The sequence below is a fragment of the Dipodomys merriami genome, unplaced genomic scaffold (assembly GCF_024711535.1).
Source record: "Dipodomys merriami isolate MVZ:Mamm:240054 unplaced genomic scaffold, mDipMer1.0.p SCAF_41, whole genome shotgun sequence".
Classification (NCBI taxonomy): Eukaryota; Metazoa; Chordata; class Mammalia; order Rodentia; family Heteromyidae; genus Dipodomys; species Dipodomys merriami.
This window is the reverse complement of record NW_027205715.1, coordinates 12,222,051-12,249,897: the sequence shown is the minus strand read 5'-3', so window position 1 is coordinate 12,249,897 and position 27,847 is coordinate 12,222,051. Positions and strand designations below refer to the sequence as shown.

Here is a 27,847-nt window from a genome sequence, read left to right as displayed (position 1 = left end):
AAGGCTAGCACTCTACCACTTGAGCCACAGTGCCACTTTCGGCTTTTTTCTTTTTGCTTATGTGGTGCTGAGAAATCGAACCCAGGGCCTCAGGCATTCAAGGCAAGCGCTCTACCACTGAGCCACCTTCCTAGCCCCCTTAGTATACTTTCTATTGTTGAACTAATTTATTTGATAAATATATCCTAAGAACTACCATAGGGGCTGGGTGCTGGTGACTCATGCCTATCATCCTAGCTCCTCAGGAGGCTGAAAACTGAGGATCATGGTTTAAATTCAGCCTGGGCAGAGAAGTCTGAGAGACTTATCTCCAATTAACCAGCAGAAAACTGGAAGTTGCACTGTGGCTCAAAGTGGTAGAAAGCTAGCCTTGAGCAAAAGGAGCTCAGGGACAGTACTCAGGCCCTGAATTCAAACCCCATGACAAAAAAAAAAAAAAAAAAAAAAAGGAAGGCAATGGTATCTAAAAACAACTCAAAAGTAAAATAACATCAAGACTTACAGAATGGTGAGACTGGCATCCCTGCCAGTAGGGGAGGATGAGTGTGAAATAGAGAGTAAAAGAAAAGCTGAAGGACGTCTATAATTAAGATAGGTTTCCTATACCATGCGAAGGAATTATGTCTCTAAGCTGCCAGCAACAGGGACAAACAAGGGCTTTTAAACAGGGAGCAATAAAAAGCTGTTTATTTAAACAGATGAGAACACAAATGAAAACAAAAGGAGATCATTATGGAAGTTACTGTAGAGAAATTTAGATGAGGAAACTGTGATCCAAACCAGGTGAATGGCCACACCAATGACTCAGTTTTGGTAAGCCTAGCAAGCCCAAGATCCTGAGTTTAATACCCATTACTCCACACTCCAAAGGAAAAAAGAAAACAGAGAGCTCAGAAAGAGCTAATGAAGACTACCTATACATTACATATGGGTGGTTTCTGTGTATCAAACATACCTCAATAAATGTGCACACATGCGCACGCGCACACACACACTCACATATGAAATATATACGGGTCTATATAAAATACTTATTAGGATGAAGTAGACTTGGTAAAGTTACCAGCAAATGGAATCTGGAAGCCAGTTTGGAAGGGAAGGGGCCACTCCCTTGTAGAGATGGCACCATCTATCTAGAAAGGAACACTGGAAGCCTGGATTTTTCTACTTCTAACCTGAATATCAAGTCAATCCTTAAACAAACAGACAGGCGCTAGTGGCTCACAATTATTCTAGCTACTTAGGAAGGTAAGGTCTGAGGATCCTGGTTCAAAGGCAACCCAGGCAAGAAAGGCCATCAGATTCTATCTCCAATTAAAACACGCACTCACACACGCAGCAAATGGAGTGGTACAGTGCTAGCCCTGAGCCTTAAAAAAGCTCAGGGAAGCTGGGCACTGGTGGGCTCACATCTGTAATCCTAGCTCAGGAGACTGAGATCATGCTTCAAAGCCAGGCCTTCCAGAAAACTGGAAGTGATGCTGTGGCTCAAAGTGCTAGAGTGCTAGCCTTGAACTACAGAGTTTAGGGACAGCACCGGGGCTCTGAGTTTAAGCCCCAGGATCAACACACACAGCAAAGCAAAACAAAACAAAACAAAAAAATTAAGAAAATTACCACAAATCACTATTATTTGAAAAAGAAAATGATTTCTCCAGAAAGCAAACTGCTATGATGTTACAAATATATCATATTTTGTTCCCCCGAAATGCCTTTGTAAGAGGCCTACCTCACAAACAGAATGAAGATAACTCAGAAACCCCCTTGGATTTGCCCAGGAAGTATAAGCTATGTTTGGAATCAATCTTATGGGACAGGGAGATGGGGAGATGAAGGAGATGAAGAAAAGGGGTGATACTTACATGGGGAAAGGTGATTTTTCGGAGAGCAGCATCATAATTCTTAACTTCTAACTTTTCCATGAGAGGACGAATTACCAAGTGTGTGTCAGTGCCTGGATATGGGAGAAAAGAGGTGATCAGAATGAGAAATCCTGTGTGAAAAGAAAATAACCAGAGCTGGGCAGAGTAAACCAACAGCCTGGCAAGAAGCAAAAACTACCTCCAGATATCAGGGCCGTTGGGCTGTGGGCCACGGTGCGTACGTCGTGAGTGTGGTGCTGGAATGGTTTGGTCCGCACCCATTGCTTCTCACTGCTGTTGGAAGTCACAGAGACCAGTTGAAAATGGAATATCGTGCCCTCGGCTGTGCCCACCACGAAACTGTCTTCTTGCTGAAAAATTAAATGAGGGGAATACATATGAACAAACTAAGGTCTAGACCAAAATATTCCCTAAAGTTTTCTGTCTAGGCAGTTCAGGGGGAAACTTACATCTAGAATTAGAAAGTTAATTCCCAGGGCATCTTCCTTTAGTTATCTACCAAATTCAATCAGGAGACAAGCTAATACTTAGATAGCAATGCGCCCTCTGCTGACAAAATTAACAACTGTTATCTCCTCGCTAGGTTTACATGGTACAGGTTTTAGTTGTTGACAGGCCAAATACAGGACAACAGTTCCAAAAGATTATACTGAAGCTGAAAAAATTCCTATTGCTGGGGCTGGGAAGGTGGCTCAGTGGTAGAGCGCTTGCCTTGCATGTATGAGGCCCTGGGTTTGATTCCTCAGCACCACATAAACAGAAAAAAAAAAAAAAAAGCTGGAAGTGGTGCTAGCATTTTTATTATAAGGCAAAAGTCTCCAGCACTAGCTCCATACATTTTTCTTTTTTTTTTTTTGGTTGTCATAGGGCTTGAACTCAGGGCCTAGGCACTGTCCCTGTACTGATTTTTGCTCAAGGCTAGCACTCTACCACTCTGAGCTACAGTTCCACTTCTGATTTCTGGTGGTTAATTGGAGATAAGAGTCTCATAGACTTTCCTGTCCAACCTGGCTTTGAACTATGATCCAGAGATCTCAGCCTCTTGAGCAGCTATGATTACAGTGTGAGCAACAGGCACCTAACTAAAATAGTCAGTTTATGAAAATTTTATTTTGGGCTGGGAATGTGGCTTAGTGGGAGAACGCTTGCCTAGCATGCATGAAAAGCCCTGCTTTGATTGCTTAGTACCACATAAACAGAAAAAGCCACAAGTGGCTCTGTAGCTCAAGGCTCAAGTGGTAGAATGCTGGCTTTGAGCATAAAGAGGCTCAGTGACAGAGTCTAGGCCCTGAGTTCAAGCCCCACAACTAGCAAAAATAAACAAATATTAATTTATTTTTTGGTGGTATTGGAGTTTGAACTCCAGTCTCACATGTGCTAGGCTGGTGCTCCACTACTGGGCCATGCCTCCAGATCCAAACTTCAAATTTTAAAAAGTATGTTACAATTTGGCTTTTTCTTTCCCATGATGACAAAATAATGGCTGACTTACAATCAATGACATGTTCCTAAGTTATTCCATAACTGCCCAAAGTTAGGACCATACTCACTTCAGCAACAGCAATGGACTGCACATCAGCATTCGCAATGACGTGACTCTTGACAAGGGTCCCAGTAGCAGAGTCCCATAACTGTACTTTCCCAACTGAATCCACACTTATGACAGTGCCATCAGACAAGAAGGCCACGCCCCACACAATACACTTCGGCTTAGTCACACCCAGGTGTTGCCTATCTACAATCATCTTCCGAACAGTGCTCCCTGAAAAACAAAAACGTGTACTTGGATAGACATTATTTCTTACTGAATTTTCAAAAAACTGCCTGGACAGGGGCTGGGAAGGTGGCTCAGTGGTAGAGCGCTTGCCTTGCATGCCTGAAGCCCTGGGTTCGATTCCTCAGCACCACATAAACAAAAACAAAAAAGCCGGAAGTGGCACTGTAGCTCAAGTGGTAGAGCGCTAGCCTTGAGCTGAAGAGCTGAGGGACAGCGTCCAGGCCCAGAGTTCAGGCCCCACAACCGGACCAAAACAAACAAACAAACAAACAAACAAAAACAACTGCCTGGACAGACATAATGTGGTTAGGCTGGGCTAAACTCAGTCTCAAAATTCTAAAATGGTTTCCTGAAGAAGAGGAAGGGTGGATAAAGGAGGAGGAGGGTGAGAATAGGAAAATTTTGTTTGGGGAAGTAAAAGGGAAAAGGACATGTGGGATACTCAAAGCTGGTCTACTGTACACAAACATTAAACTTAACTCTTTTCCAAGACTCCAGGAAAGGGAGAGAAGGCAATAGTGACAAAATTCAAGAAGTTTAGGAGAACCCTGAAACTTAAGACCTAAGTCAGAGGTAGAGAATGCCAAGAAACCTGATCTTTACTACCAAATTTCCACCAATTGGGAACCCCACATACTCTAGAAATGGAAGGAAAAAGGAGTCAGAGGAAGGCTCAGTTCAGTATAAATTTAAGAACCTGCTGTACCCCTAACATATTTGGGTAGGTAATGACTATGAAGCCAGGCAACTCAACAGGAAGAAAAAGAACAAACTATTTTTCTTTTAATTACTTTATTGTTGTTTTAGAGGTGATACACAGAGGAGTTACCTTTATATATGTCCAGTAAAAGCATATTTCCTTCCTTTTGCATAGTATCATCTGTTCCTTCATTCTCTCCCATCCCTCCTTCCCATCTCAGCCCACAAGTTGCATGGCTCACTTTCATCAATGTCCAGTACAGCCAGTGGGCTCCACTGGTGCACTTTTTCATCCATTTTCCATAGACTCTGTACCCTCTCCCACCTTTCCTCAGATAGGGCAAATACATACGTACACATATGTGTGTGTGTGTATGTGTGTATCTTGGAACTATGATCAAACAAGAGAAAAGAGTTAAAAGAACCCTACTTCAGATAATCCAAACAATCTCCCCAAACAATCCAGGAAGATCATTCTTTAGTGAAGCTTGAGACCAATAGGCCTCTAATATGAAAAAGCAGAGACCAAGAGAAAAATAGACTAAGAAAAACAACAAATAAATGAACTAGAAGAAAACAGGTCGAGTAAATACACTTGCAAATATCATTACCACTGACAAGGGGCTGGGAATATAGGTCAGTGATAGAAGTAGAGTGCATGTTTAACATATTAAGACCCTGGATTCAAATGCCAGCACCTCATAAATAAGTAGATAAGTAAATGGAAGACCCTAAAAACTTTCAGAAAACAAGTAAATAAACAAAAACACATCCTTGGGTCTTTGTATGAGTCAAAGATCAGTTCTCAGATCTGACTTCCTAGCATGGAAGCAGGGAATCCTGCTCTATGAACAAGGAAAAAGACATCCCTAGAATTACAGTGTAGATAGATAGACAGATAGATGGACAGGCAGACAGACAGAGAAAAGAGCGAGCCGGGCGCTGGTGGCTCACGCCTGTAATCCTAGCTACTCAGGAGGCTGAGATCTGAGGATCGCGGTTCAAAGCCAGCCCGGGCAGGAGAGATCGTGAGACTCCTATCTCCAATAAACCACCAGAAAACCGCAAGTGGCGCTGTAGCTCAAGTGGTAGAGCGCTCGCCTTGAGCTGAAGAGCTGAGGGACAGCGCCCAGGCCAGGAGTTCAAGCCCCATGACCGACAAAAAAAAAAAAAAAAGAGCGAAAAAGCCAGATCTTACATAGTTGTTTGTTAGGACCAGAGTAAGCTAGATGAGATCTACTCAAGAATGTAAAAGTGACAAGGGGAAAAACAGATATGTTTGCTAAATTATACAGCTGAAAAATTTGTGGATAAAGGCTGGTAAGGTAGCTCAGTGGTAGTGCTTGACTTGCATGTATGAGGCCTTGGGGTCCATTCCTTAGGACCATATAAGCAGAAAAAGCTGGAAGTGGTGCTGTGGCTCAATGGTAGAGCACTAGCCCAGAGTTCAGACCCCCCCCCCCCCAAAAAAAAAAAAGACTGGTAAGGATATAGAGGAGGAAAGAATATCAATATCAAAACAAAAAGGATAGCTGGGTGTTGCTGCCTCACGCCTGTAATCCTAGCTATTCAGGAAGCTGAGATCTGAGGATTCTAATTTAAAGCCAGCCAGGCAGGAAAGTCCATGAGACTCTCTCTCTCTTTTTTTTTTTGCTGGTCCTGGGGCTTTAACTCTGGGCCTAAGCACTGTCCCTGAGCTTCTTTTGCTCAAGATGACTGCTCTACCACTGAGCCACAGTGTCACTTCCAGCTTTTTTGAGTAGTTTATTCGAGCTAAAAGTCTCACGAACTTTCCTGCCTGGGCTGGCTTCGAACTATGACCCTCAGATCTCAGACTCCTGAGTAGCTAAGATTTATAGGGGTCAGGCCTTGTGAAAATCTTTTCTCCAATTAACCACCAGAAAACTGGAAGGGGGGGCTGTGGCTCAAAGTGATAGAGTGCTAGGATTGAGCAAGAGAGCTTGAGGACAGTGCCCAGGCCCTGAGTTCAAGCCCAATATCAACCAAAAACAAAAGATACAAAGAAGAAAGGCAGTTTGCTATTTATTATTAACTTGTATGACTCAAGCAATCATAAAATCATGGACCATTAATCTGAGCAAAGTTACAAGCATATGGGATGATCAGGGGAAAGTAAGGATACCTATGGCAAGAGTGTGGAGACTTCAATTGTAAAAGTGAGTAAATAGTGGTGTAAAACTGAAAAATCAAAATGTAGTTACAAGCATGTTGCGTATAGCAAACAGATAAATACCAAAGCAACATCTGAGGGTTGTAGTGATTACTTGTGAGGAAGAAGGGAATCTGCTTTTTTTGTAACAAATTTCAAGGAATCCTGACTGTATGTAGTATAAATGATAGAAAAACAAAACAAGGGAAAGATGTATCTGACCTGATTTGCTTCCATATCATAGGTACAGACACGTCTAATAACTTGAAGTCAACTACACCACCACAGAATGCAACTTTCCAGGCCAAAAATAGTATGGTTGGTTCTCTGCCTTTTGGACTTCATGTTTCATCAGTTATACTACCAAGGTCATATACTCCATTTTTCCCAAGAATTGATATATATATATATATAGACATTCTACTAATCACTTATATAAAATGTGGTATGAGTTGAAGATTTTTTTTTTTGTCGGTCCAGGGGCTTGAACTCTGGGCCTGGGCGCTGTCCCTGCGCTCCTCAGCTCAAGGCGAGCGCTCTACCGCTTGAGCCACAGTGCCACTTCTGGTTTTCTAGTGGTTTATTGGAGATTAGAGTCTCACGGACTTTCCTGCCCTGCCCAAGCTGGCTTTGAACCACAATCCTCAGATCTCAGCCTCCTAAGTAGCTAGGATTACAGGCATGAGCCACTGGCGCCCGGCTGAAGAGGAGGTTTATTGTGAATTCTAGTATCATAATAAAATACTACATCCCACTGAAGTTTTAATAATAGTAACCCAACAATGAAATTAGAATTCCTGATGGACATCTTAAAATATTAGTGACAGGATAGCTCTCAGGACTTTGAAAGTAGGACAGAGTTAAGCTTTTAGAAACCCAGAAATGTGAATCTAACAAACAAAACTCTTCCCAAATAAACTGAAAAAAAAATAGTCACCTGATTTGAAATCAAACACACTGATGTAGTCTATGGAGCCAGCTGCAACATGGGTACCAGCAGGATGCCAACTGAGACACAGGATGCGACCTTGGATTTGTACAACAAAAAAAGAAAGTGATTGGGAAGGGGAAACAAAGAGAAGGCAACAATGCTTGATAAGAAATGTACTCGTGGGGCTGGGAAGGTGGCTCAGTGGTAGAGCGCTTGCCTTGCATGCTCGAGGCCCTGGGTTCGATTCCTCAGCACCACATAAACAAAAAGAAAAAAGCCGGAAGTGGCGCTGTGGCTCATAGTGGTAGAGCGCTAGCCTTCAGCTGAAGAGCTGAGGGACAGCGCCCAGGCCCAGAGTTCAGGCCCCACGACCGGACCCAAAAAAAAAAAAAAAAAAAGAAAGAAATGTACTCGTTATCTTGCCCATGTAATTGTAACTCCTCTGTACGGTATTCTCACAATAAAAAAAAAAGAAGAAAGTGACATTCAATAAATATGTATCAAGAGTAACAGCCCTTCTCCACAAGTACCTACAGAGCTCTCTCAAGTACTTCTTGGCTCTTTCTCATATACCACAGTCCTGTGAGGTACTGTTTTATTACATATGGGAAACTGCATTGTACCTACAGCAAAGTACTATAAATGACTGATAGATAACCATATGAGTGATACAGTAGTAACCTAATAAAACTTCACTGTGCATATTTGAGGAGCCTACTACTCATACTGTAAATTAATCAAAGACATTTGTATGCATGATCTAAATATGTATAGACATGTTCCACAAGATATTTTGATCAATAATGGTCCGCATATGGGGGGGGGGGTCCCATAAAACTGCACTGCCTAATGGTGTTATAACCATCTTAGTTTGTATAAGCACACTGCATTGTTCACACAACAAAATTATATAACCACACATTTCTCTTGTACATATCCCCATTGTTATGCAACATATGACTAATTTTCCTTTCTGGAAGTGCACAGAATCAAACTCAGCTCTTGCAAATGCTTTGCTGAGTTTGTTATAGTTGTCAATAGTAAAGTAATAATCATATCCATAAAAGCCGGGCGCTGGTGGCTCACGCCTGTAATCCTAGCTACTCAGGAGGCTGAGAGCTGAGGATCACGGTTCAAGGCCAGCCCGGGCAGGAGAGACCGTGAGACTCCTATCTCAAATAAACCACCAGAAAACCGGAAGTGGTGCTGTAGCTCAAGTGGTAGAGCGCTCGCCTTGAGCTGAAGAGCTGAAGGACAGCGCCCAGGCCCAGAGTTCAAGCCCCACGACTGACAAAAAAAAAAAAAAAAAAAAAAAAAAAAAAAAAAATCATATCCATAAATAGGAGTTTAAATTATGAAACACTATAAAATGGAATGCCACATAGATACCACTAGCATCACTGATATAGAAAAGTACCTGAAACATTTCAAGTGAAAAAAAAAGCTGACTAGACGTTAGTTTCAAAATACTTAAGAACTGCTGCTACAATTAATATCCAAAAGATAGTAACATAAGGAAAGTCTGATTGTAGGGGATAAAGGACACAGAAAGCAGATGCATCAGGAAATGACACACACTGCTGGTTTTGTTGTAAACAGCTCCACCACAGGGCAGCCATCTTTTTCATTTATATATTATTTATGGCTGCTTTTATACTACATCCACAGTCAGTAGAGCCTATATGGCCTGCACAGCCTAATATTTACTGCCTAGTTCTCTTTTTTTTTGGTCAGTTGTGGGGCTTGAACTCTGGGCCTGGGTGCTGTCCCTCAGCTCTTCAGCTCAAGGCTACCACTCCACCACTTGAGCCACAGTGCCACTTCTGACTTTTTCTATTTATATGGGCTGAGGAATAGAACCCAGGACCTCATGTATGTCAGGCAAGCACTCTATTACTGAGCTACCTTCCCAGCCCCTACCTAGTTCTTTATAGAAACTATGTACCAAACCTTGCTCTACAGGTCAGTGCCAAGTCAGTACAGCAGAGTCCAAGCATGGACAACTGTTTGTAAAATGCCCCCATTCAATTAAGAACCACAGTTCAGGAAGTGGCACTGTGGCTCAAGTGGTAGAGCACTAGCCTTGAGCTGACGAGCTCTAGGACAGCGCATAGGCCCAGAGTTCAAGCCCATGACTGACCAAAAAAGAACATAAGAAACACAGTTCAGGGGCTGGAAAGGTGGCTCAGTGGTAGAGCGCTTGCCTTGCATGCATGAGGCCCTGGATTCGATTCCTCAGCACCACATAAGCAAAAAGAAAAAAGCCAGAAGTGGCGCTCTGGCTCAAGTGGTAGAGCACTAGCCTTGAGCTGAAGAGCTGAGGGACAGTGCCCAGGCCCAGAGTTCAGGCCCCACGACCGGACCCCCCCCCCCCCAAAAAAAAAGGAAACACAGTTCAGTTGGCACTGGTGACTCACAACTGTAATTCTAGCTACTCAGGATGTTGAGACTGAGGATCCCTGATGGAAGTCAGCACTAGCAGGGAAGTCCATGACATTCTAATTTCCAATTAACCACCAAGAAGTAGGAAGTAGAGCTGTAGCTCAAGTGGTAGAGCAGCCTTCAGAGAAAAGGCTAAAGGACAGCACCCAGGTTCTGAGTCCAAGCCCCAGTAATGGTATGCCAAAACAAAAACAACAACAACAACAAACATTTTCTACTTTGGATTTTTTCTTTTCTTTTTTTTTTTTTCATGGGGCTTTTAAACTCTGAGCCTCAGTGCTGTCCCTCAGCTCTTCAGCTCAAGGCTAGCACTCTACCACTTGAGCTACAGTGCCACTTCCGGTTTTCTGGTGGTTTATTGGAGATAAGAGTTTCAAGGACTTTCCTGCATGGGCTGGCTTTGAACTGTGATCCTCAGATCTCAGCCTCCTGAGTAGCTAGTATTATTGGCATGAGCCACCGGTGCCCCACTGATTTTTTGTTTTCAATACTATACTTACCTAGGTAGTCATACCACATTACACAATGGAATGGCTTCTAGTATATTCCCTATACTCAAATAAAATCAGCACAAAGATAACACATTCCCAGTGACACAGAAACTTTTTTTTTTTTGTCAGTTCTGGGCCTTGAACTCAGGACCTGGGCTCTATCCCTGAGCCTCAATATGTTCAAGGTTAGAGCTTTACCACTTGAGACACAATGCTACTTCTGGCCTTTTCTGTTTACGTACTACTAAGGAATCAAGCCCAGGGCTTCATGAATGCTAGGCAAGCACTCTACCACTAAGACACATTCCCAGCCCAAAACTTAACTTCTTGTTAAGGCTATTCATACCCCCACCAAAAACAACCCTTACTTTTCTGACGATCAAAATTTCTTTCAAATTGGATTTTGTCTGGTGTGATTTCAAATAGTTTCACAGATCCATCTTCACAGCCAACCTATTAGGAACAAAGAGATAATAACGAGAAGATAAACATTTTAAGTTTAAATATATAACCATACACACCCACATATTGTTTAAAGCTATCACTTGCCCTAAAAGAAACAACAACAATAACAAAGTATTACTATGGAGAAACTTAAGTGTATTGCTGGCAGAATTCATATCCTGGCTAGAAAGCAGGCTGATATTAGGAGTTCTAATCAGTGACCCAATTCTAGCACATGACAAAACAGAGGTAGGACTTCAAGTATATTTCTGTTAGATACTCATGAGCTAATAAAAGACATACTAACCTTAACAACCTAAATGGGAAACATTTTAAAGTAACACAGGAATTAGGACAAAAATCAAATACCTGAAAGTATCTATTTCTGATAGCAATTACAGAGGAAAAAGTTTATGTATAAAAAAACTTTTATTGAGGGGCTGGGAAGGTGGCTCAGTGGTAGAGCGCTTTCCTTGCGTGCCTGAGGCTCTGGGTTCGATTCCTCAGCCCCACATAAACAAAAAGAAAAAAGCCAGAAGTGGCTCTGTGGCTCACGTAGTAGAATGCTAGACTTGAGCTGAAGAGCTGAGAGACAGCGCCCAGGCCCAGAGTTCAGGCCCCACAACCAGACCCCCCCCCCAAAAAAAAACCCCTTTTATTGAGAAACTGTTGAAACAGTTGCACAGGTTAATTTGCTGAAGCACTTCTCAGAACCTGCAACAGACTTATGAACACAGGCTACCTACCAAAGGATTTAATATGTTGTATTTCTTTTTTTTTTTTTTGTTGGTCGTGGGGCTTGAACTCTGGGCCTAGGCACTGGCTCTGAGCTCTTCAGCTCGACTTGAGCTCTACCACTTGAGTCACTACGCCACTTCGGGTTTCTGAGTGGTTTATTGGAGATGAGTATCACAGTTTCCTGCCTGGGCTGGTTTTGAACCTCAGATCTCAGCCTCCTGAGTAGCTAGGATTACAGGCATGAGCCACCAGCGCCCAGCTGTGGATTTTCTTTTTCTGAACACTTGATACAGAATATGTAGCATTTCTGGTTTCCTTCACTTAGCATGATGTCGTCAAGATTCAGCCATGCAATAGCATGTATTAGTACTTCATCCCTTTTTATGTGCAAATAGTACTCTATTCCACAGATATATGTTGTATTTCTAAAACAAAATACACAAAGCATGTCACAACAAAAAAAAAAGTATCTACCTCTTCCAGTTACAAATAAGATGGTTTGGGAAATGCTAATGTGAATTAACCCTCTCATTTCATACATAAATAAACAAGATCCAAACTAATAGCAAACAGAAAGCAAAATGAAAGTGATTTCTTTTTTTTTTTTGGGTCCAGTCATGGGGCCTGAACTCTGGGCCTGGGCGCTGTCCCTCAGCTCTTCAGCTCAAGGCTAGCACTCTACCACTTTGAGCCACAGTGTCACTTCCGGCTTTATTCTTTTTGCTTATGTGGTGCTGAGGAATTGAACCCAGGGCCTCATGCATGCAAGGCAAGCGCTCTACCACTGAGCCACCTTTCCCAGCCCAATCAAAGTGATTTTTAAACCTTAGTACCTTCGTGGTTTCCTGAGAACCAGTCAAGATTAGAGTTGTTAATTATACTTCATTCTCCTTAGAAACATGAGAAGGAAGTTGTGCACAAGAGAAATTTTAGTTCTGAAATGCATACTGACCAAAAGCTGAGAGCCACTGGGGCTGGCAGTCATACTCCAAATAGGTCCTCCAAAAGCATCCACAGCATATTTGATGTTTAATGCCTGTAAATCATACTCAAGAATTTCTCCATTGAGTCCAGCACTAAAGAGTCGCTGTCCTCCTGCCCAACACAGAGCTTCTGTAGCCCGAGACTCATGACCTGGGAAAAACTAAAGAAAAGACAGAACTTCTCAACCTTCCAAGAATTCATCATCCCCACCACTTGGTCACAGGCACCAAAGTGAACATTACTTCCCTACAAATAAACTCGTGTCTGATTACATTAGACATTTTCATTTCTGAGTTCAAATTTTAGTTATTTAAAATTACTGCAGTTAAGTTTTCTTGTTGTTGTTAAAAGTATTACTAGTTCAACAAAATATTTTCAACAGAATAAAGTATATTCAAGGTTGGTGTAATGTAACCAAAATTGTTCTGAGTATCTTTTTTTTTTTTTGGTTGGTCATGGGGCTTGAACTCTGGGCCTTGACAGCTCAAGGCTAGTGCCACTTCTGGTTTTCTGGTAGTTAATGGAGAGAAGAGTCTCAGGGACTTTCCTGCCTAGGCTGGCTTTGAACCACCCATGATCCTCAGATCTCAGCTTCCTGAGTAGCTAGGATTACAGGCATGAGCCACCAGTGCCCAGCCTGAGTATATTGATTGGGTGAGTTTCACCTCATATAATATACACACATATCTTTCCAAAAGTCCATTTTAGGATTTTATTTTATTTTATTTTTTTCAGTCATGGGGGCTGAACTCTAGGCCTGGGCACTGCCCCTCAGCTCTTCAGTTCAAGGCTAGCGCTCTACAGCTTGAACCACAGCACCATTTCCAGCTTTTTCTGCTTATGTGGTGCTGAAGAATCAAACCCAGGGCCTCATGGAATTTTAATATAACCAGGCAGTCACAACTATGCTACACAGTGGGTATCTGTTTTCAATGAAAAAAGTTTGAAAAATAAAAATAAAATAGCATAAAGACATAAAATACTTTTATAGTTGAACTGTGTGTTTGTGTTTTAAGATACATATTATTCTGAAAGTCAAATGTTAAAGAAAAATTTAAAGTTTATAAAGTATACTGTGAAGGTAAATTCATTAGGGAAGAAAAGTGTTTAAGCTGGGCGCTGGTGGCTCACGCCTGTAATCCTAGCTACTCAGGAGGCTGAGATCGAAGGATCTTGGTTCAAAGCCAGCCCAGGCAGGAAACTCTGTGATACACTCTTACCTCCAATTAATCACCAGAAAACTGGAAGTGATGCTGTGGCTCAAGTGGTATCCTTGAGCTGAAGAGCTGAGGGACAGCACCCAGGCCCAGAGTTCAAGCACTACCACCAACCAAAAAAAAAAAAAGTGTTTAATAAATTTAGTGTAAAGTTGGGCACCAGTGGCTCATACCTGTAATCCTAGCTACTCTGGAGGCTGAGATTTGAGAATTGCAGTTCAAAGTCAGGCAGGGCAGAAAAATACCCACAAGACTTATCTTTAATTAACCACTCAAAAACTGCAAGTGGGGTTGTGGCTCAAAGTGGCAGAGCTCTAGCCTTGAGTAAAAACAGCTCAGAGACAGCACCCAGGCCTTGAGTTCAAGCCCTAAAACCGACAAACACATAAATAAATCTAGTGTATATAGGGTGCCACTGGCTCAAAACTATAATCCCAACTATATACTAGGCTGAGAACTGAGGATTGTGGTTTGTAGCCCAACAATGCAGGAAAGTCCCTTAGACTCTTTTTTTTTTTTTTTGTGAACATACTGTACAGAGGGGTTACAATTACATGGGCAAGATAATGAGTACATTTCTTATCAAGCATTGCAGCCTCCTCCTTTGTTTACCCTTCACATTCACATCCCTTCCCAGCCTCCCCCCCCCCACCTGTCCCTTAGACTCTTATCTCTAATTAACCACCAAAAAAAGCCAGAAGTGGTACTGTGGCTCAAGTGGTAGAGTGCTAGTCCTTTTTTTTTTTTTTTTTTTGTGATGGTCTTGGGGGCTGAATTCTGGGCCTGGGTGCTGACCCTCAGCTCTTCAGCTCAAGGCTAGTGCCCTACCACTTGAGCCACAGTACCACTTCTGGATTTTTTTCTGCTTATGTACTGCTGAAAAATCGAACTCAGGGCCTCATGCATGTGAGGCAAGCACTCTACCACTGAGGCAACTTCCTAGCCCAAGCACTAGTCTTGAGCAAAAAAGCTCAAGGACAGTGCCCAGGCCCTGGGTTCAAGTCCTAGGATTGGCACAAATACAAATAATAGCTTAGCCCATGTATACAGATGTTTATAAAGTCTACAACATATAACTTTAGTGTAAATCTACAACATACAATGTAATGTCATAGGCCTTTACATTCACTCACCACTTGCTCATTGACGCAGGGCGGCTTCTAGTCCTGCAAACTGCAGGACTTTAACAGGACCCTAGCCTAGAAGCAAGGCTATATACTATTCAGGTTTGTCAAATACACTTCTGAACACCAAAATATAAAACCAACAATGTATTTCTTTTTTTTTTTTTTTTGTCGGTCATGGGGCTTGAACTCCGGGCCTGGGCGCTGTCCCTCAGCTCTTCAGCTCAAGGTGAGCGCTCTACCACTTGAGCTACAGCGCCACTTCCGGTTTTCTGGTGGTTTATTGGAGATAGGAGTCTCACGGTCTCTCCTGCCCGGGCTGGCTTTGAACCGCGATCCTCAGATCTCAGCCTCCTGAGTAGCTAGGATTACAGGCGTGAGAAACCAGCGCACGGCACAATGTATTTCTTAAAAGGTATTATTAAGAGACATGTCACTATTGGGGACCCAAGGCTCATGTTACTAAAGTTACAATGTTCTCAACAATTTCCATTTTTGTAGATGGCAAAAGATCTATTAATCCTCAATTTCCAAAGCACAACAAATAAAAGTGCTACAATTCCTAGATAGGATTTTTCTAAGAAACATTACACAGATCAAAATTCTGAGTTGCTCTGTCAGACCAGAGATCTCATATTTGCTAGGGAAGTTCCCCTGCTGATCTTTTCTAATAGATGTACAAATTGTCACAAACTTGAATTTAAGAAAGTTAACATTAGAATCACCAAATCAGGCTCCTAAATGACTTACTTTCTCCTGAAAGTAGTTTGCTGACAAGTTATAAATTTCCACAGTGCCATCTGTTCGTGAAACAGCCAATCTGTTTGATTTGTTATTGTAAGCTACACAGCGGATCCCAGGTGGAACATAATTAAAGAAACGAACTCGATGGACCTTAAATTCACCCATTCCTAGAGGGAACAAAAAGAATTGTTATTGTTAAAGGAGAACTGGATTGCATCACAGGTAATCAGTTTATTATCATCAATGTTCTGGATAGAACATTCTAATTCTTAATTATCTAATTGGTGATGCTTTCATGCCCCACACAAGAATCTACCGATCTCCAGGAACATTAAGACATCTTGCATAAGGATACTTCAGAACCAACAAAGCACCCTATCATCACCAGCACCAAACCTCACTCTACTTTATAGCTCCAGGATTCTAGCCTCTTAGATCGGAAGTTATTTTAAAATCCCATTCTAGCTTGTGTACCTGTGGCTCACACCTGTAATCCTAACTACTAAGGAGGCTAAGATGTTAGGATCACGGTTTGAAACCCGTTCGAGGCAGAAAAGTCCAAGAGCCTCTTTTCTCCAATCAACCAGCAAAAAAGCCGGAATGGAAGCTGCAGCTCCAGTGATAGAATGTCAGTCCGGAGAGGAAAAAAAAAAAAAACTAAACAAAAAACGAAGGGAAAGCGCCCAGTTCCTGAATTCCAGCCCCAGGACCCGTACAAACAAACCCAAATCTGCATGTTAGTAAGCAACTCTCCCTGACTCTACCGTACGCTAACGTGTGCAAAGTACACACTCGACCTGAGGCAGTGACGTGGGGCTGAGGGGGTAAGGGCTAGCCGGGGCTCTTCAAAGAGGGAGCCACAGGAGTTGGTCTAGAACCGGGTCTAGAACCTACGAGGCAACGCGGACGCGGGTCGAGACCGGAGGGGGCTGGCGCCGCCCGCGGCTGCCGTCAAAGTTAGGACCCTCGGGAGAGCAGGCGCGCCCGCCCCGGCCCCGCGAGCACTAAGAGCGCGTGAGGTCTCGGCCACCCCCTTCCCTCTGCCGCGTAGCACTCGGTCTCAGGGTTCGGACCTTGGCCCGGCCGCGCCCCATCACACTCGCTTCTCACAGCGACTTTCCACGTCCCTTCCCCAACTCACCGCCGGCCCCGCGTCCGTCAGCCCCGGGACCTCGCTTCTCTCCGCCCCGGCCCCACGTGCGCGCGCGCGCGCGCTAGCGTTCGCTCGCTCAAGCTCTGCCCCGGAAGTGCTCGCGGCGCGAGGCCGGAAGTGCGCAGGCAGTGCTCGCGGCGGCGGCGACGGCGGCGGGAGGTTCGGTTGTCGCCCGTTGGCCGCGCGGCGCCGCGCTCGGCGGCCGCCATTGCAGGTTAGGCCGCGGGAGGGGGGAACGGGAGGCTTCGGGGAACGAAGCTCGAGTCGGGAATGTCGGGGGCGAAGGCGCGAGGGAGCGGGGGGGGGGGGAAGCTAGGAAGCTGGGGCCGGGCGGGGCGCGAGGCTCCGGGAGAAGAATGGCGAGCCCGAGGGGCGGGGGAGGGGCGGGAGGGGGAGGGGCGCGCCGTGCCGCGCAGAGGTGAGTGTGTCGGGGGGAGCCACAGCCCCCCCACCGTGGGAGGACCGGGAAATCGGGGAGGGGAGGCGGGGTGTGGGAGGCGGAAGGCGGAGGGAAGGAAGGGAGCGAGCGGGGCGGAGCGGGAGAAGAGCGGAAAGGGTGGCCGAGCGCGGGCGGAGGACGCAGAAGGGGCGGCGCGGGCCGGATCCTCGAGGTATGTGCGGGAAGGGATCTAGTTCGGGAGGCTTGGGGGGGGGGGGAGAGGAGGGGAACTGGCACCCAGAAAGTAGCGGGAAGAGAGAGAAGGCAGACCTGGTGGGGGTGGGGTGGGGTGGGGTAGGGGTGGCAGTAAGAGGACGGTGAGGTTTGTTCCGTGGGGGGGGGGGGAGGATTTGGAATCGTGGGGGTGGGGAGACCACTGGGAGAGATCGTTTGGAAGGTGGTTGGAGAGTGATTCGGTCGTGGATGGAGAGAGTCGGGGCGGGGGGCGGTGAGTGGGGTGGGGTCCTGGAGCGAAGTACTTCGGGACTGGAAAGAGTTTGGATAATGTGAATGGTTGAGGAAGATAATTTAAAGAGGAATCTTTTTTTTTGGGGGGGGTGAATGATCTTGATGACTGCTCTGGTGGAGTGTGTGGAGGAGAGTAAGGTTAAAGAATGGCGGCGGGGTGGGGGGGGTAGGTTGAGGTTAAACCTCTTGGCAAAGGATTCCAGCAAGTCCGGGGGTAGTTTGGGGCGGAGGGGGGTTGTGGAGAAAAGGGGAGGGAAGCAACTGAGTTCCAGAAGGTGGGCGGGGCTAGGGATAGGAAATGTTTGTAGCTCCAGATGGAGTGGGGGGCTGGGGGAAGATGGAATAAAAGGGAGGAGAATCCAGCATGGAGGGATATCTCAATAGGACTAAAAAGGTAGCTGGCTGGGGAGAGAAAGGTACCTTGGCAGGAGGAGGAGGAAAGATTGAGATGGGGTTGCAGAGTAGCAGAAGATGGAGAAAACTGGAGTAACTCAGACGACTGAAGCCATCTTTTCTACTCGTTGTCTACAAATACCAGTAATTGATTCCCTCCAACATGGGGATCGTAAAGTGTTATGGGAAAGTACCACGTGTATGCATAGTATCTACACACGTTTTTGAACACAGTTTTCACTAAAGAAACGTTTGGAAGCATTCATTCTACCTTTCCTCCATAGCCCCTTTTTGTAGGGTAGCAAGTGTCTCATTTAAAAATAGGATTTTAGACAGTAACATAAACCTGCCAAGAGACAAGGTCCCCTTGGAAACTAAGGCCATCACCTTCAATCACAAAAACAACAGTAACACAATAAAAGTAATCTGTATTGAGTTGTAAATCAGTTTTTCATTTGGTGGAAAGGCACATAGATAAAAAGTCTCCAGCAAAGAAAAGACCTTCCAGAGCTTAGTCCCTGAGGCAGTTTAGTGAACCCTGACTATAGTGTTGGATTGCTCCTCAATTATATAAACCTAACTTTAATCTGCCTACTGCTTTTACAAAATATTTTAGTCCATGGTGTCCATTATTAAAACAATTATAGCCTAGTAGTGTGATACACTGCTACTAGACATATATTATGAAAATGCCAGATCCTTTGGAAATCAATAGTTTGACCCTAGAGATTACCTTGAGTTCATCAGTGTGCTAAAAGCTCTACATTCATTACCACATTTTTTAAATAGGCATTTTTATGTCCAAGTTATTGATAATTTAACTTAGGTTAAATTAACCACAGTCAACAAGATAGATGGTGGCATAGAACTCAGGTTGATCGGATAAGTGAGACTCTTCCCTAAACAAATATAGACCCTGGGACCAAACAAAAGCTCAATAAATGCTGTTGGCCTGGCAATTTGCAAATGAATTTGTGTCATGTTTTCAATGTTTAAAATGTATTAAGTTTTTGAACATAAATTTTTTTACACTTTATAATGGTTAAAGAGTAATATCTTGATTTTAAAAGTAAAGTTTAAATCAAGGATTAGCAAACTAAAGTTGGATGCCCGAAAGAAAAATAATGGTAGTGCCACAGACCTAGTAGGGCATAAGGCCCTGGATTCAAGCCCCAATATAAGAAAAGAGAAAAAAACCGATGAGAAATGTTCTAATAAAAATTGATAAAACATTTAGCTCTAAAAAAATTTACTCACTTATAGTTTAAATCTTTGAGTCAAAACCCTTTAATAACCTTTAAAAGGTGAGCTATATCTTGTACTTCTGCCACATTTTATTTTGATACGTTACCATTATAAGAATCATTGATAAGTCTGTTTTTTTATTAATAGCAAGCTCCATCCAGAGAGCACAGAGTGAGAACTGAATTTTGTCAAAAGTTAAAATGAACCAACCAATGGCAAAAAAATGTTTCCATCCTCTGCTTTTTTTCTTAGTCCTAAGGAGCAGAGGTTTGGGGTAAAGTTTTGAATCCTGAATGTAGCATTGAGTTAATTTCTGGATGTTTTTCAAGAAAGAAAAAAAATATCCTGGATTGAATAAAATGAAAAGCTTATTTTTGATTGCCTATCTCAGATGCTAGATACTTTGGTTGCAAGTTACGGGATTACTTACTTGTAAGTAAGATAAGATAAGAGCTAGGCTAGGGGCTGGGAAGGTAGCTCAGAGGTAGAGTGCATGCCTTGCAAGCATGAGGTCCTGGGTTCAGTTCCTCAGTACCACATAAACAAGAAAAGCCAGAAGTGGTGCTGTGGCTCCAGTGGTAGAGCGCTAGCCTTGAGCTGAAGAGCTGAGGGACAGCGCCCAGGCCCAGAGTTCAGGCCCCATGACCGGCAAAAAAAAAAAAGAGCTAGGCTAATTGTAAAGCAGTAGAATCTCATAAAAGTACAATATGAAACAGGGCTGAGAGAAAGACTACAAGGGAGACTTATTTTAGGGTGATTGGGGTCCACAAATGGTTGTACTACTTACTAGCTGTGTGACCAGTCTTTGTCTTCTTGAAGCCTCTTTTCCTATTAGCTGTCTTGAGAAGTGGAGCTCCTTTTTTGTGCTGATAATCCTCTGCCTGGACTGCTTAAGTCAGTGGGGTGGTACTTCAATTTGTTGAATTCTTTATGATATTTTAATAGTTACTTTAAATCTAGAAGCTAAATGACAAGGCATACCCAGCTCAGTCTGGATTTTGGTTACAGTTCCCATTGTAGGTTTAGATTTGATTCTTTGAAGTCTATTTGCTTACTTTCCTTTTAAAAAAAAAATAGGGTCTTGGGGCCGGGAATGTGGCTAGAGTGCTTGCCTTGCATGCATGAGGCCCTGGCTTCAATTCCTCAGCACCACATAAGCAGAAAAAAAAAGCCAGAAGTGGTGCTGTAGTTCAAGTGGTAGAGTGCTAGCCTTGAGCTAAAGAGCTGAGGGACAGCACCCAGGCCCAGAGTTCAAGTCCCACGACTGACCAAAAAAAAATGGTCTTGAGACTGGCACCAGTGGCTCAATTCCTGTAACAAGGCTGAGATCTTAGGATCAAGATTCAAAGTCAACCCATGCAGGAAAGTTTGTGACTCTTATCCCCAATTAATGACTAAAAAAGTTGGAAGTGGGAACTGTGGCCCAATTGGTTGAATGCTAGCCTTGAGTAGAAAAGGACAGTGCCCAGGCCATGAGTTCAAGCCTCATGACTGGCACCAAAAAGTCTTGCCTTGCTGGGCGACAGTGGCTCATACCTGTAATCCTAGCTACTCAGGAGGCTGAGATCTGAGGATCTTGGTTCAAAGCCAGCCCGGGCAAGAAAGTCTGTGAAACTCTATCTCCAATAAACCACCAGAAAATGAGAAGTGGTGCTGTAGCTCAAGTGGTAGAGTGTTAGCCTTGAGCTGAAAAGCTGAGGGGCAGCGCTCAGGTCCAGAGTTCAAGCCCCACAACCAACAAAACAACAACAACAACAAAAACTTTAGTCTCCACACTAACCTGGCAAGAATTGAAGCCAAAAAGAGGATGTGGGCTGGGTGCCAGTGGCTAACGCCTGTAACCCTAACTACTCTAAAGGAGGCTGATTATCTGAGGGTTGTGATTCAAAGCCAGCAGGAAAGTCCATTAGATTCTTATCTCCAGTAAATCACAAAAAAGCCAGAAATAGTGCTGTGGCTCAAGTGGTAGAGTCTAGCCTTCAGCAAAAGCAGCCTAGGGACAGCTCCCTAACCAAAATTCAAGGCCCAGGACCAAAAAAAAAAAAAAAGGAGGTGGGGGCAGTGTTTTAAATGTTATTGGGAGTTAAACTAAAATGTATGAAGTATGTTTGTTTTTTAAGTTTCCCTTACAGAAGTAAAGTCATCTGGCGAATGCAGAATTATCTATTAGTTTTTTAGTCCAGAAAAACAGAGATGAATCCTTTTCTCCCTCCCTTAGGAGATTGGGAGTAGAGGATATAATTTACTGCAGGGCTAAGAGCTTAATTTTTTCTACATCTTTATCCTTCCAGGGCTGCACTTTAGTTGTGACCTATAAGACTGATACCATTTTGAAATGTAATGAATTTAAACAATCCTTTTGAAAAGCTACATCCCAGAAATTTCTCCCGTTCTACAGTTACACTGTCGACCTGGACTTGTTTGTAAACAGAGATGGGTTAGTTGGGTATAGCCAAATTTGGGATTGAACTGGCCTTGGAAGAGGCTTTCCTTGAACTCCTTTCATGATTTGATATATAGGCCTTTTTTTTTTTTTTTTTTTTGTCGGTCGTGGGGCTTGAACTTGGCCTGGGCGCTGTCCCTCAGCTCTGCAGCTCAAGGCAAGGGCTCTACTGCTGGAGCCACAGCGCCACTTCCGGTTTTCTAGTGGTTTATTGTTGATTAGAGTCTCACAGACTTTCCTGCCTGGGCTAGCTTTGAACCGCGATCCTCAAATCTCAGCCTCCTGAGCTAGGATTACAGGTGTGAGCCACCGGCAAACGGCTATAGGCCATTCTTAAGTTGTGCTTCAAAATGTACAAGCTGCAATTTCTAAACAAGCAAAATCTTAGACAAAACAACTAGAGATTGTTTAAGTTGTCTTTTTTTTTTTCTTTTTTGTTCAGTTGTCTTTTTAAAGTGTTATTGCAGTCAGGAGTGAATGAAGACTTGGAAAACCTGTCACCTAGGGAACTTTCATTGTACTGTCTTTTTCATTTGTTAATTGCAGGATTTGATTTGTTATAGGTTAAATATTCCTTACAATGCTGTGACAAAAAGTCTCTCAAGTTTTGGAGTTTCTCAGGTTTTAGGACAAATTGCAGATTTTGTAGCATTTCAAACTTTTAGATTAGGAATATTCACCTATATTATGCTTCACCTCTTTTTTGTTTTTATTTTCTGCTTCCTTTTGTGGGTGGATGAATTACAATGCATGTTTTTATACTTGTAACTGCACATTGACATCCTGCTTGTCACCAAAGAGATGTTCTTCATGTTTCTTACTGTTAAATACACCCTTGTGTATACAAATTTACACATGTAGCTTGAGCCCTTCATTTGTGTGTTCACTTGGAAGCATTCCTATAGAGACAAGTTTTTACTGATGGGGTGCCACAACAGAATGATGAGACTATGGACCACGAAATTAATAATTTTCAAGGGCATTGCTAGATGCCAGCTAGTATCAGCAGCGTATAAAGGTATGTGCTCATTGAAGCCCCAGGGATTGGTATTCTGATTCTTCTATGTACTTAGGCTATTGTTCAAATTCCTATTTTAACAAGAGAATGCACTGAAAATTTCTGCATCCACTTCCAAACAGTCCACAGATTTCTTTCTCAAACCTGTGGCCAAAGCATGTAAAAAGATTGGTTTTGTTTTGTCAGTCGTGAGGCCTGAGCTCTGAGCCTGGGCACTGTCCCTCAGCTCTTCAGCTCAAGGCTAGCACTCTACTACTTGAGCCACAGCGCCACTTCTGGCTTTTTCTGCTTATGTGGTGCTGAGGAATGGGACCCAGGGCCTCAGTTTTATCTTTTTCTGAGCATCCTAGAATACCTTAACCTATGTAAACACCTTCTTAAAACACCTTTTACTATAACTTAACACCTGTCAAGGAAAATGAACTGGGTCATCAGTCATTAAAAGCCTCTTTGCAACTGGGTGCTGGTGGCTCATGCCTGCAATCCTAGCTACTTAGGAGGCTTGAGATCTGAGTATTGAAGTTTGAAGTCAAACCTGGGCAGGAAAGTCTGGAAGACACTTTATCTCTAATAAACTACTCAGAAAAAGCCGCAGGTGACACTGTTCAAGTGGTAAAGCACCAGTCCTCAGCAAAAAAAAAAAAGGCTCAAGGACAACATCAACGTCTAGGCCCTGAGTTCAAGCCCTAGGACCAGCACAAAAATAAATTACATGTGCTGGGAAGGTGGCTCAGTGGTAGAGCGCTTGCCTTGCATGCTCAAGGCCCTGGGTTTGATTCCTCAGCACCACATAAGCAAAAAGAAAAAAGCTGGAAGTGGCACTGTGGCTCAAGTGGTAGAGCGCTAGCCTTGAGCTGAAGAACTGAGGGACAGCACCCAGGCCCAGAGTTCAGGTCCCACGACTGGACCCAAAAAAAAAAAAGAACAAAAATAAGGATAAGAATAATTTTCATAATGAATGAATACCACCTATATAAGTGCATAGCATCCGGACCATATTAAAAATTCAAAACATAAGTACAATGTATTGACCAATTTCATGTTCCCAGTGTGCCTGGCACTCTGAGAATGGCAGTTCTTCCATTCTATAAGGCAGTATTTTTCCCTGATGATCCAAAATGAAGATTAACATACCAGTAAAGAACCCTGTTTGGCAAGACAAGGTGGTACACATTTATAAGCCCGGCACTTGTTAGGTGGAAGAGGATCATGAGTTCAAGATCAACCTGGGCTGTATAACAGACCCCTGAGGAAAGAAGGAAGGAAGGAGACCCTGAAAAGGAAAGAAAAAAACATGCTGTTAAGAATCTTAGGTGTTGTTAGGTGCAAAGTTTAAATATAGTTATAAAACCTGTTAACTTTCTCCGGTCGTGGGGCCTGAACTCTGGGCCTGAGCGCTGTCCCTTAGCTCTTCAGCTCAAGGCTAGCGCTCTACCACTTGAGCCACAGTGCCACTTCCGGCTTTTTTCTTTTTGCTTATGTGGTGCTGAGGAATCGAACCCAGGGCCTCATGCATGCAAGGCAAGCGCTCTACCACTGAGCCACCTTCCCAGCCCTAAAACCTGTTAACTTTCTACAGTATAGTTAATAGCCTAGAGCTGTACCTACATTTGAAAAACCTAGCCAGAAGCTATAGTTTTAGTCCCCTACCTCCTCATTCCCCTCTGAATCTCCTTCTCACAATAACACAAATGCAAGTGAAACCACTTGTCCTTAGGCAAAAATTTCTAAAACAATTTTTAGAGTAATGCAATTTACCACCAGGTGGTGCTGTTATACAAAAGAAAAGTCATCTATGTTCATTGGAACATTTTCATATCCAAATGAAAGGTGGTTTGCAGTATTTATTGAGTCAGCATCAGAAGTCAGCTTACCAATTCTCTATAGTTGTGAGAACTTTTCAGTTCTCTTGGCTTTATTTTTAACGAGAGGCCCTTTGAACCTAAAAACAAGATAATCAAGTGGTAGACATGAAATTTATATCATTGAGGGAAAAATCACATCGTGATTTGAAGATAAGCAGAGTACGAGACAGAATAACTTTGAGAAAGACACATTAGTTTAGTGATCAAGAGAAGTCCTTGCAATGTTTGTCTTGGTTTCTATTCTGTCTCTTTAAATTAGTACAAATATCACTGAACTGCATCTAGCATGTGCAGAATCAGTTTAAAAAGAAAACTTAGCTATGGCACCATTAAGGGGAAGAGAGTAATAACATGTCTTAAGTATTTACAAAAGTGCCTACCACACAAGTGATATTCACTGTTATTTTGTTATTAACTGTTACTGATGCCTAAATAGTTTTCCTTTTTCTCTTTTTGTAGTTTATTCTCAGTTGCTTTTTAAAGAAGGAAAGCTCATGGTGCAAATTGTTATTTCCAGGTGAGTACATTTTGAAATTTTATTTAGCTTGAACCATTAGGGCAATTAGGTTTTACATTTTTCTAGGAAAATCAGGGTCCTTAGCTGCATAAATATTGGCATTGGGATCTCTAGTTAAGTGCTTAGCACTGCTCAGTTTTCCCAAGAGCTTATGCTCTACAAAGGGTTTATTTGGGCCTTCAAAGGTGGTGTAGGACACTACTCATCCTTCACCCCTCAAAAATATTGTAACCGCCAGCCCTTTGCTTGCAGTGCGGGGGCTGGAGGCCTGGCAGAATGGGTGCTGATGGAGCTACAGGGGGAGATCGAGGCTCGCTACAGCACTGGATTAGCTGGAAACCTCCTGGGAGACCTACATTACACCACTGAGGTGAGGGGGCTTTTCTTTCCCTGCGTAATGCCTCAGGAAAGCAAGCTACACCAAGGTGGTACTCCCAGGACCCAGAGTGAGGACTGTCCTCAGGTTTGTTATTCAAGGTCTAGCTAATCTGCAGAGCTATCTGCTCTCCCTCAGCCAGAAGCAGGAAAGTTTAGCTTTGGGACTCTGGAAAGGTTACCTTTCTGGAAGTGTAAATTTTCTGACTTGGGGCTAAGAGAGAAAGAAAAAAATGTGAAAGGGTGGGTTGTCCAGTGTGACTGCTTAACAATGGTATATCACCAGACCAGAGAGTGAAGGTGCCAGCAGCCTGCTGAGAGCAGCTTCAAAAGGCACTTGAGTGAAATGGCCTTGGCGTCCTTAAACCTCAGGCATCTTCTTGTTTTGCCCAAGGGAGTCCCTGTGCTGATCGTGGGGCACCATATCCTGTATGGGAAAATCATCCACCTGGAGAAACCTTTTGCAGTCCTTGTCAAACAAGCTTCTGGGGAGCAAGATTGTAGTGAACCTCGCCACGCGACTGGCACCCAGTACCTGGTGACAGCGCTCATCAAAAACAAGATCCTTTTCAAAACTCGTCCTAAGCCTATTATCACCAACGTCCCCAAGAAAGTATGAAAGAACCCCGGATTTTCCCTAGAGAGCGGCCAACTCCTTGGACTCGTGCTCCACTGCCACCTCGAGGACGGTTTGACGGATCCCTGGGACCGCAGGGGGGTCCTGTTCTGAATACGGGCCACTCGCTAGGTGTGAACTCGGATCCTTTCCTTATGGCAGCCAGTTCTCTTGGTGGGAATCTGGCCCCATTCCCAAGGAACCCATCTCCTTTTCCAACTTCATCAGGGTCCTTGGCTTCAAACTCAGCACCTTTTCCCACTGGTGCTCGTGACCCAAGCATGACTTCTTTTCCAAGAGGGATGAATCCTACTGGCACAGGCGCAGTTTCTTTCCCAAGACCAGGTGGTCTTTTGGGTTCTGGACCAGGACAAGCTCTAAACCCTAGAACAGGGGCTTTTCCGGGCCCGGGGCCTATGTCTAACCCCAGGTTAGGAGGTCTCCCAGGACCCAGTCCTATGTCTAATCCAAGGGCAAGTGGTCTCCTGGGTGTCAGTCCTGATCCCAGAGGTGGCCCTATGGGCCCTGGATCTGGACCTGGACCTGGACCTGGACCCGGACCCGGACCCAACCTGAGAGCCGGAATTTTGTCTTCTGGGAATGGTCCTCCCAATCCAAGGCCAGTTGGCTTGGGCCCTGGACCAAATACCAATCTGAGATCAGGCTTTTTAGGCCCAAACTCTGCCCCTAGGTCAGGTATGTTTCCAGGCCCAGGCCTTGGGCCAAACCCGCGAGCAAGTGGCTTGGGTCCAGGTCTTGGGCCCAACCCTAGGGCCAGTGGCCTGGGCCCTGGCCCAAATTTAGACACCAGAGCTGGTGGCCTCTTGGGCACAGGCTCTAATCTTAACTTACGAATGGCTGGACCTCAAGGCCTAGATCTTGCCCCTATTCTAAGAGCAGCAGGTCTTTTGGGAACAAATTCAGCTGCTTTCTCGCAGGCTTCTGGAAACATGGGTACAAACCCATCCTCTATGGCAAGAATACCTGGCCCCATAGGCCCGAACACAGGTCCTAGTTCTCGAGGGATTGGCCTCCCAGGGCCAAATCCATCTCCCATGTCGAGGGCTTCTGGCCCCATAGGCCCTAATTCAGCTCACTTCTCAAGACCAGGTGGTCCCATGGGGGTGAATAACAATCCCTTTCCACGGGGGACAGGTTCAGGAGGATTGAACCCTACTGCCTTTTCTCAGTCTTCTGGCACAATGGCTTCAAACCCAGGTAACTTCCCAAGGTCTGCTGGCCTCCAGGGTTCAAGCCCAGCAATTTTCCCAAGAGCTTCTGGGCCACTGGGCCCCAACCCAGCCAACTTTCCAAGGGCCACTGGCCTACAGGGTCCAAGTCCAGCTGCCTTCCCAAGGTCTACTGGCCCATTAGGTCCTGGCCAGGTTCCTTTCCCCAGGTCAGCTGGGCACCTAGGCTCTTCTCCAGCAGGCCCTGCAGGTATCAACACAGCTCCTTTTGCAAGGCCAACTGGAACTCTGGGTCTAAACCCAGCTTCCTTTCCAAGGATGAATGGCCCTGCAGGCAAGAGTTTGGTTCCATTTCCTAGAATGGGGGGCCTGCCTGGCACAAACCCAGCTGCTTTCCCCAGACCAGGGGGTCCAATGGCTACAATGTACCCAAATGGAATGTTACCCCCTTAAACACCACTTTCCCACTAGAACCACCGTG

The 27,847-nt window shown here is 44.2% G+C and overlaps 2 protein-coding genes across 5 annotated transcripts in view; one reads left to right on the top strand and one right to left on the bottom strand.

Moving 5' to 3' along the window:
* The window catches only part of LOC138807045 (U3 small nucleolar RNA-associated protein 4 homolog), a 36,735-nt gene extending 19,874 nt beyond the window's left edge, over positions 1 to 16,861 (bottom strand). The window contains exons 1-8 of one of the 3 annotated variants that reach the window (XM_069992622.1): positions 16,786 to 16,861; positions 15,651 to 15,811; positions 12,528 to 12,719; positions 10,762 to 10,846; positions 7,467 to 7,556; positions 3,434 to 3,645; positions 2,062 to 2,233; positions 1,863 to 1,954 (exon numbers count right to left, since the gene is read on the bottom strand). In XM_069992622.1, the coding sequence (XP_069848723.1) occupies positions 1,863 to 1,954; positions 2,062 to 2,233; positions 3,434 to 3,645; positions 7,467 to 7,556; positions 10,762 to 10,846; positions 12,528 to 12,719; positions 15,651 to 15,809 (1,002 nt within the window). In that variant the 5' untranslated portion in view covers positions 15,810 to 15,811; positions 16,786 to 16,861. The other 2 variants (XM_069992623.1, XM_069992624.1) reach the window with 2 other exon arrangements.
* Positions 16,862 to 16,917: 56 nt separating this feature from the next.
* On the top strand, positions 16,918 to 26,280 carry LOC138807047 (chromosome transmission fidelity protein 8 homolog). Of its 2 annotated transcripts, none has more exons than XM_069992626.1 (4): positions 16,918 to 17,011; positions 25,128 to 25,185; positions 25,438 to 25,555; positions 25,955 to 26,280. In XM_069992626.1, the coding sequence occupies exons 2-4, from the start codon at positions 25,163 to 25,165 to the stop codon at positions 26,177 to 26,179; spliced, it is 366 nt and encodes a 121-aa protein (XP_069848727.1). In that variant the 5' UTR covers positions 16,918 to 17,011; positions 25,128 to 25,162; the 3' UTR covers positions 26,180 to 26,280. The 2 variants fall into 2 exon arrangements, with proteins under 2 accessions (XP_069848727.1, XP_069848728.1); XM_069992627.1 differs by lacking the exon at positions 16,918 to 17,011 and adding an exon at positions 17,340 to 17,408.
* The last annotated feature ends 1,567 nt before the right edge of the window (positions 26,281 to 27,847 follow it).

What these genes read in the sequence shown, in the direction of transcription:
- LOC138807047 (XM_069992626.1), top strand. Translation starts at nt 25,163, where the DNA reads ATGGTGCAAATTGTTATTTCCAG. An exon ending in GTGCAAATTGTTATTTCCAG is followed by an intron (nt 25,186 to 25,437) that starts GTGAGTACATTT and finishes CTTTGCTTGCAG; the next exon opens with TGCGGGGGCTGGAGGCCTGG. An exon ending in ACCTACATTACACCACTGAG is followed by an intron (nt 25,556 to 25,954) that starts GTGAGGGGGCTT and finishes GTTTTGCCCAAG; the next exon opens with GGAGTCCCTGTGCTGATCGT.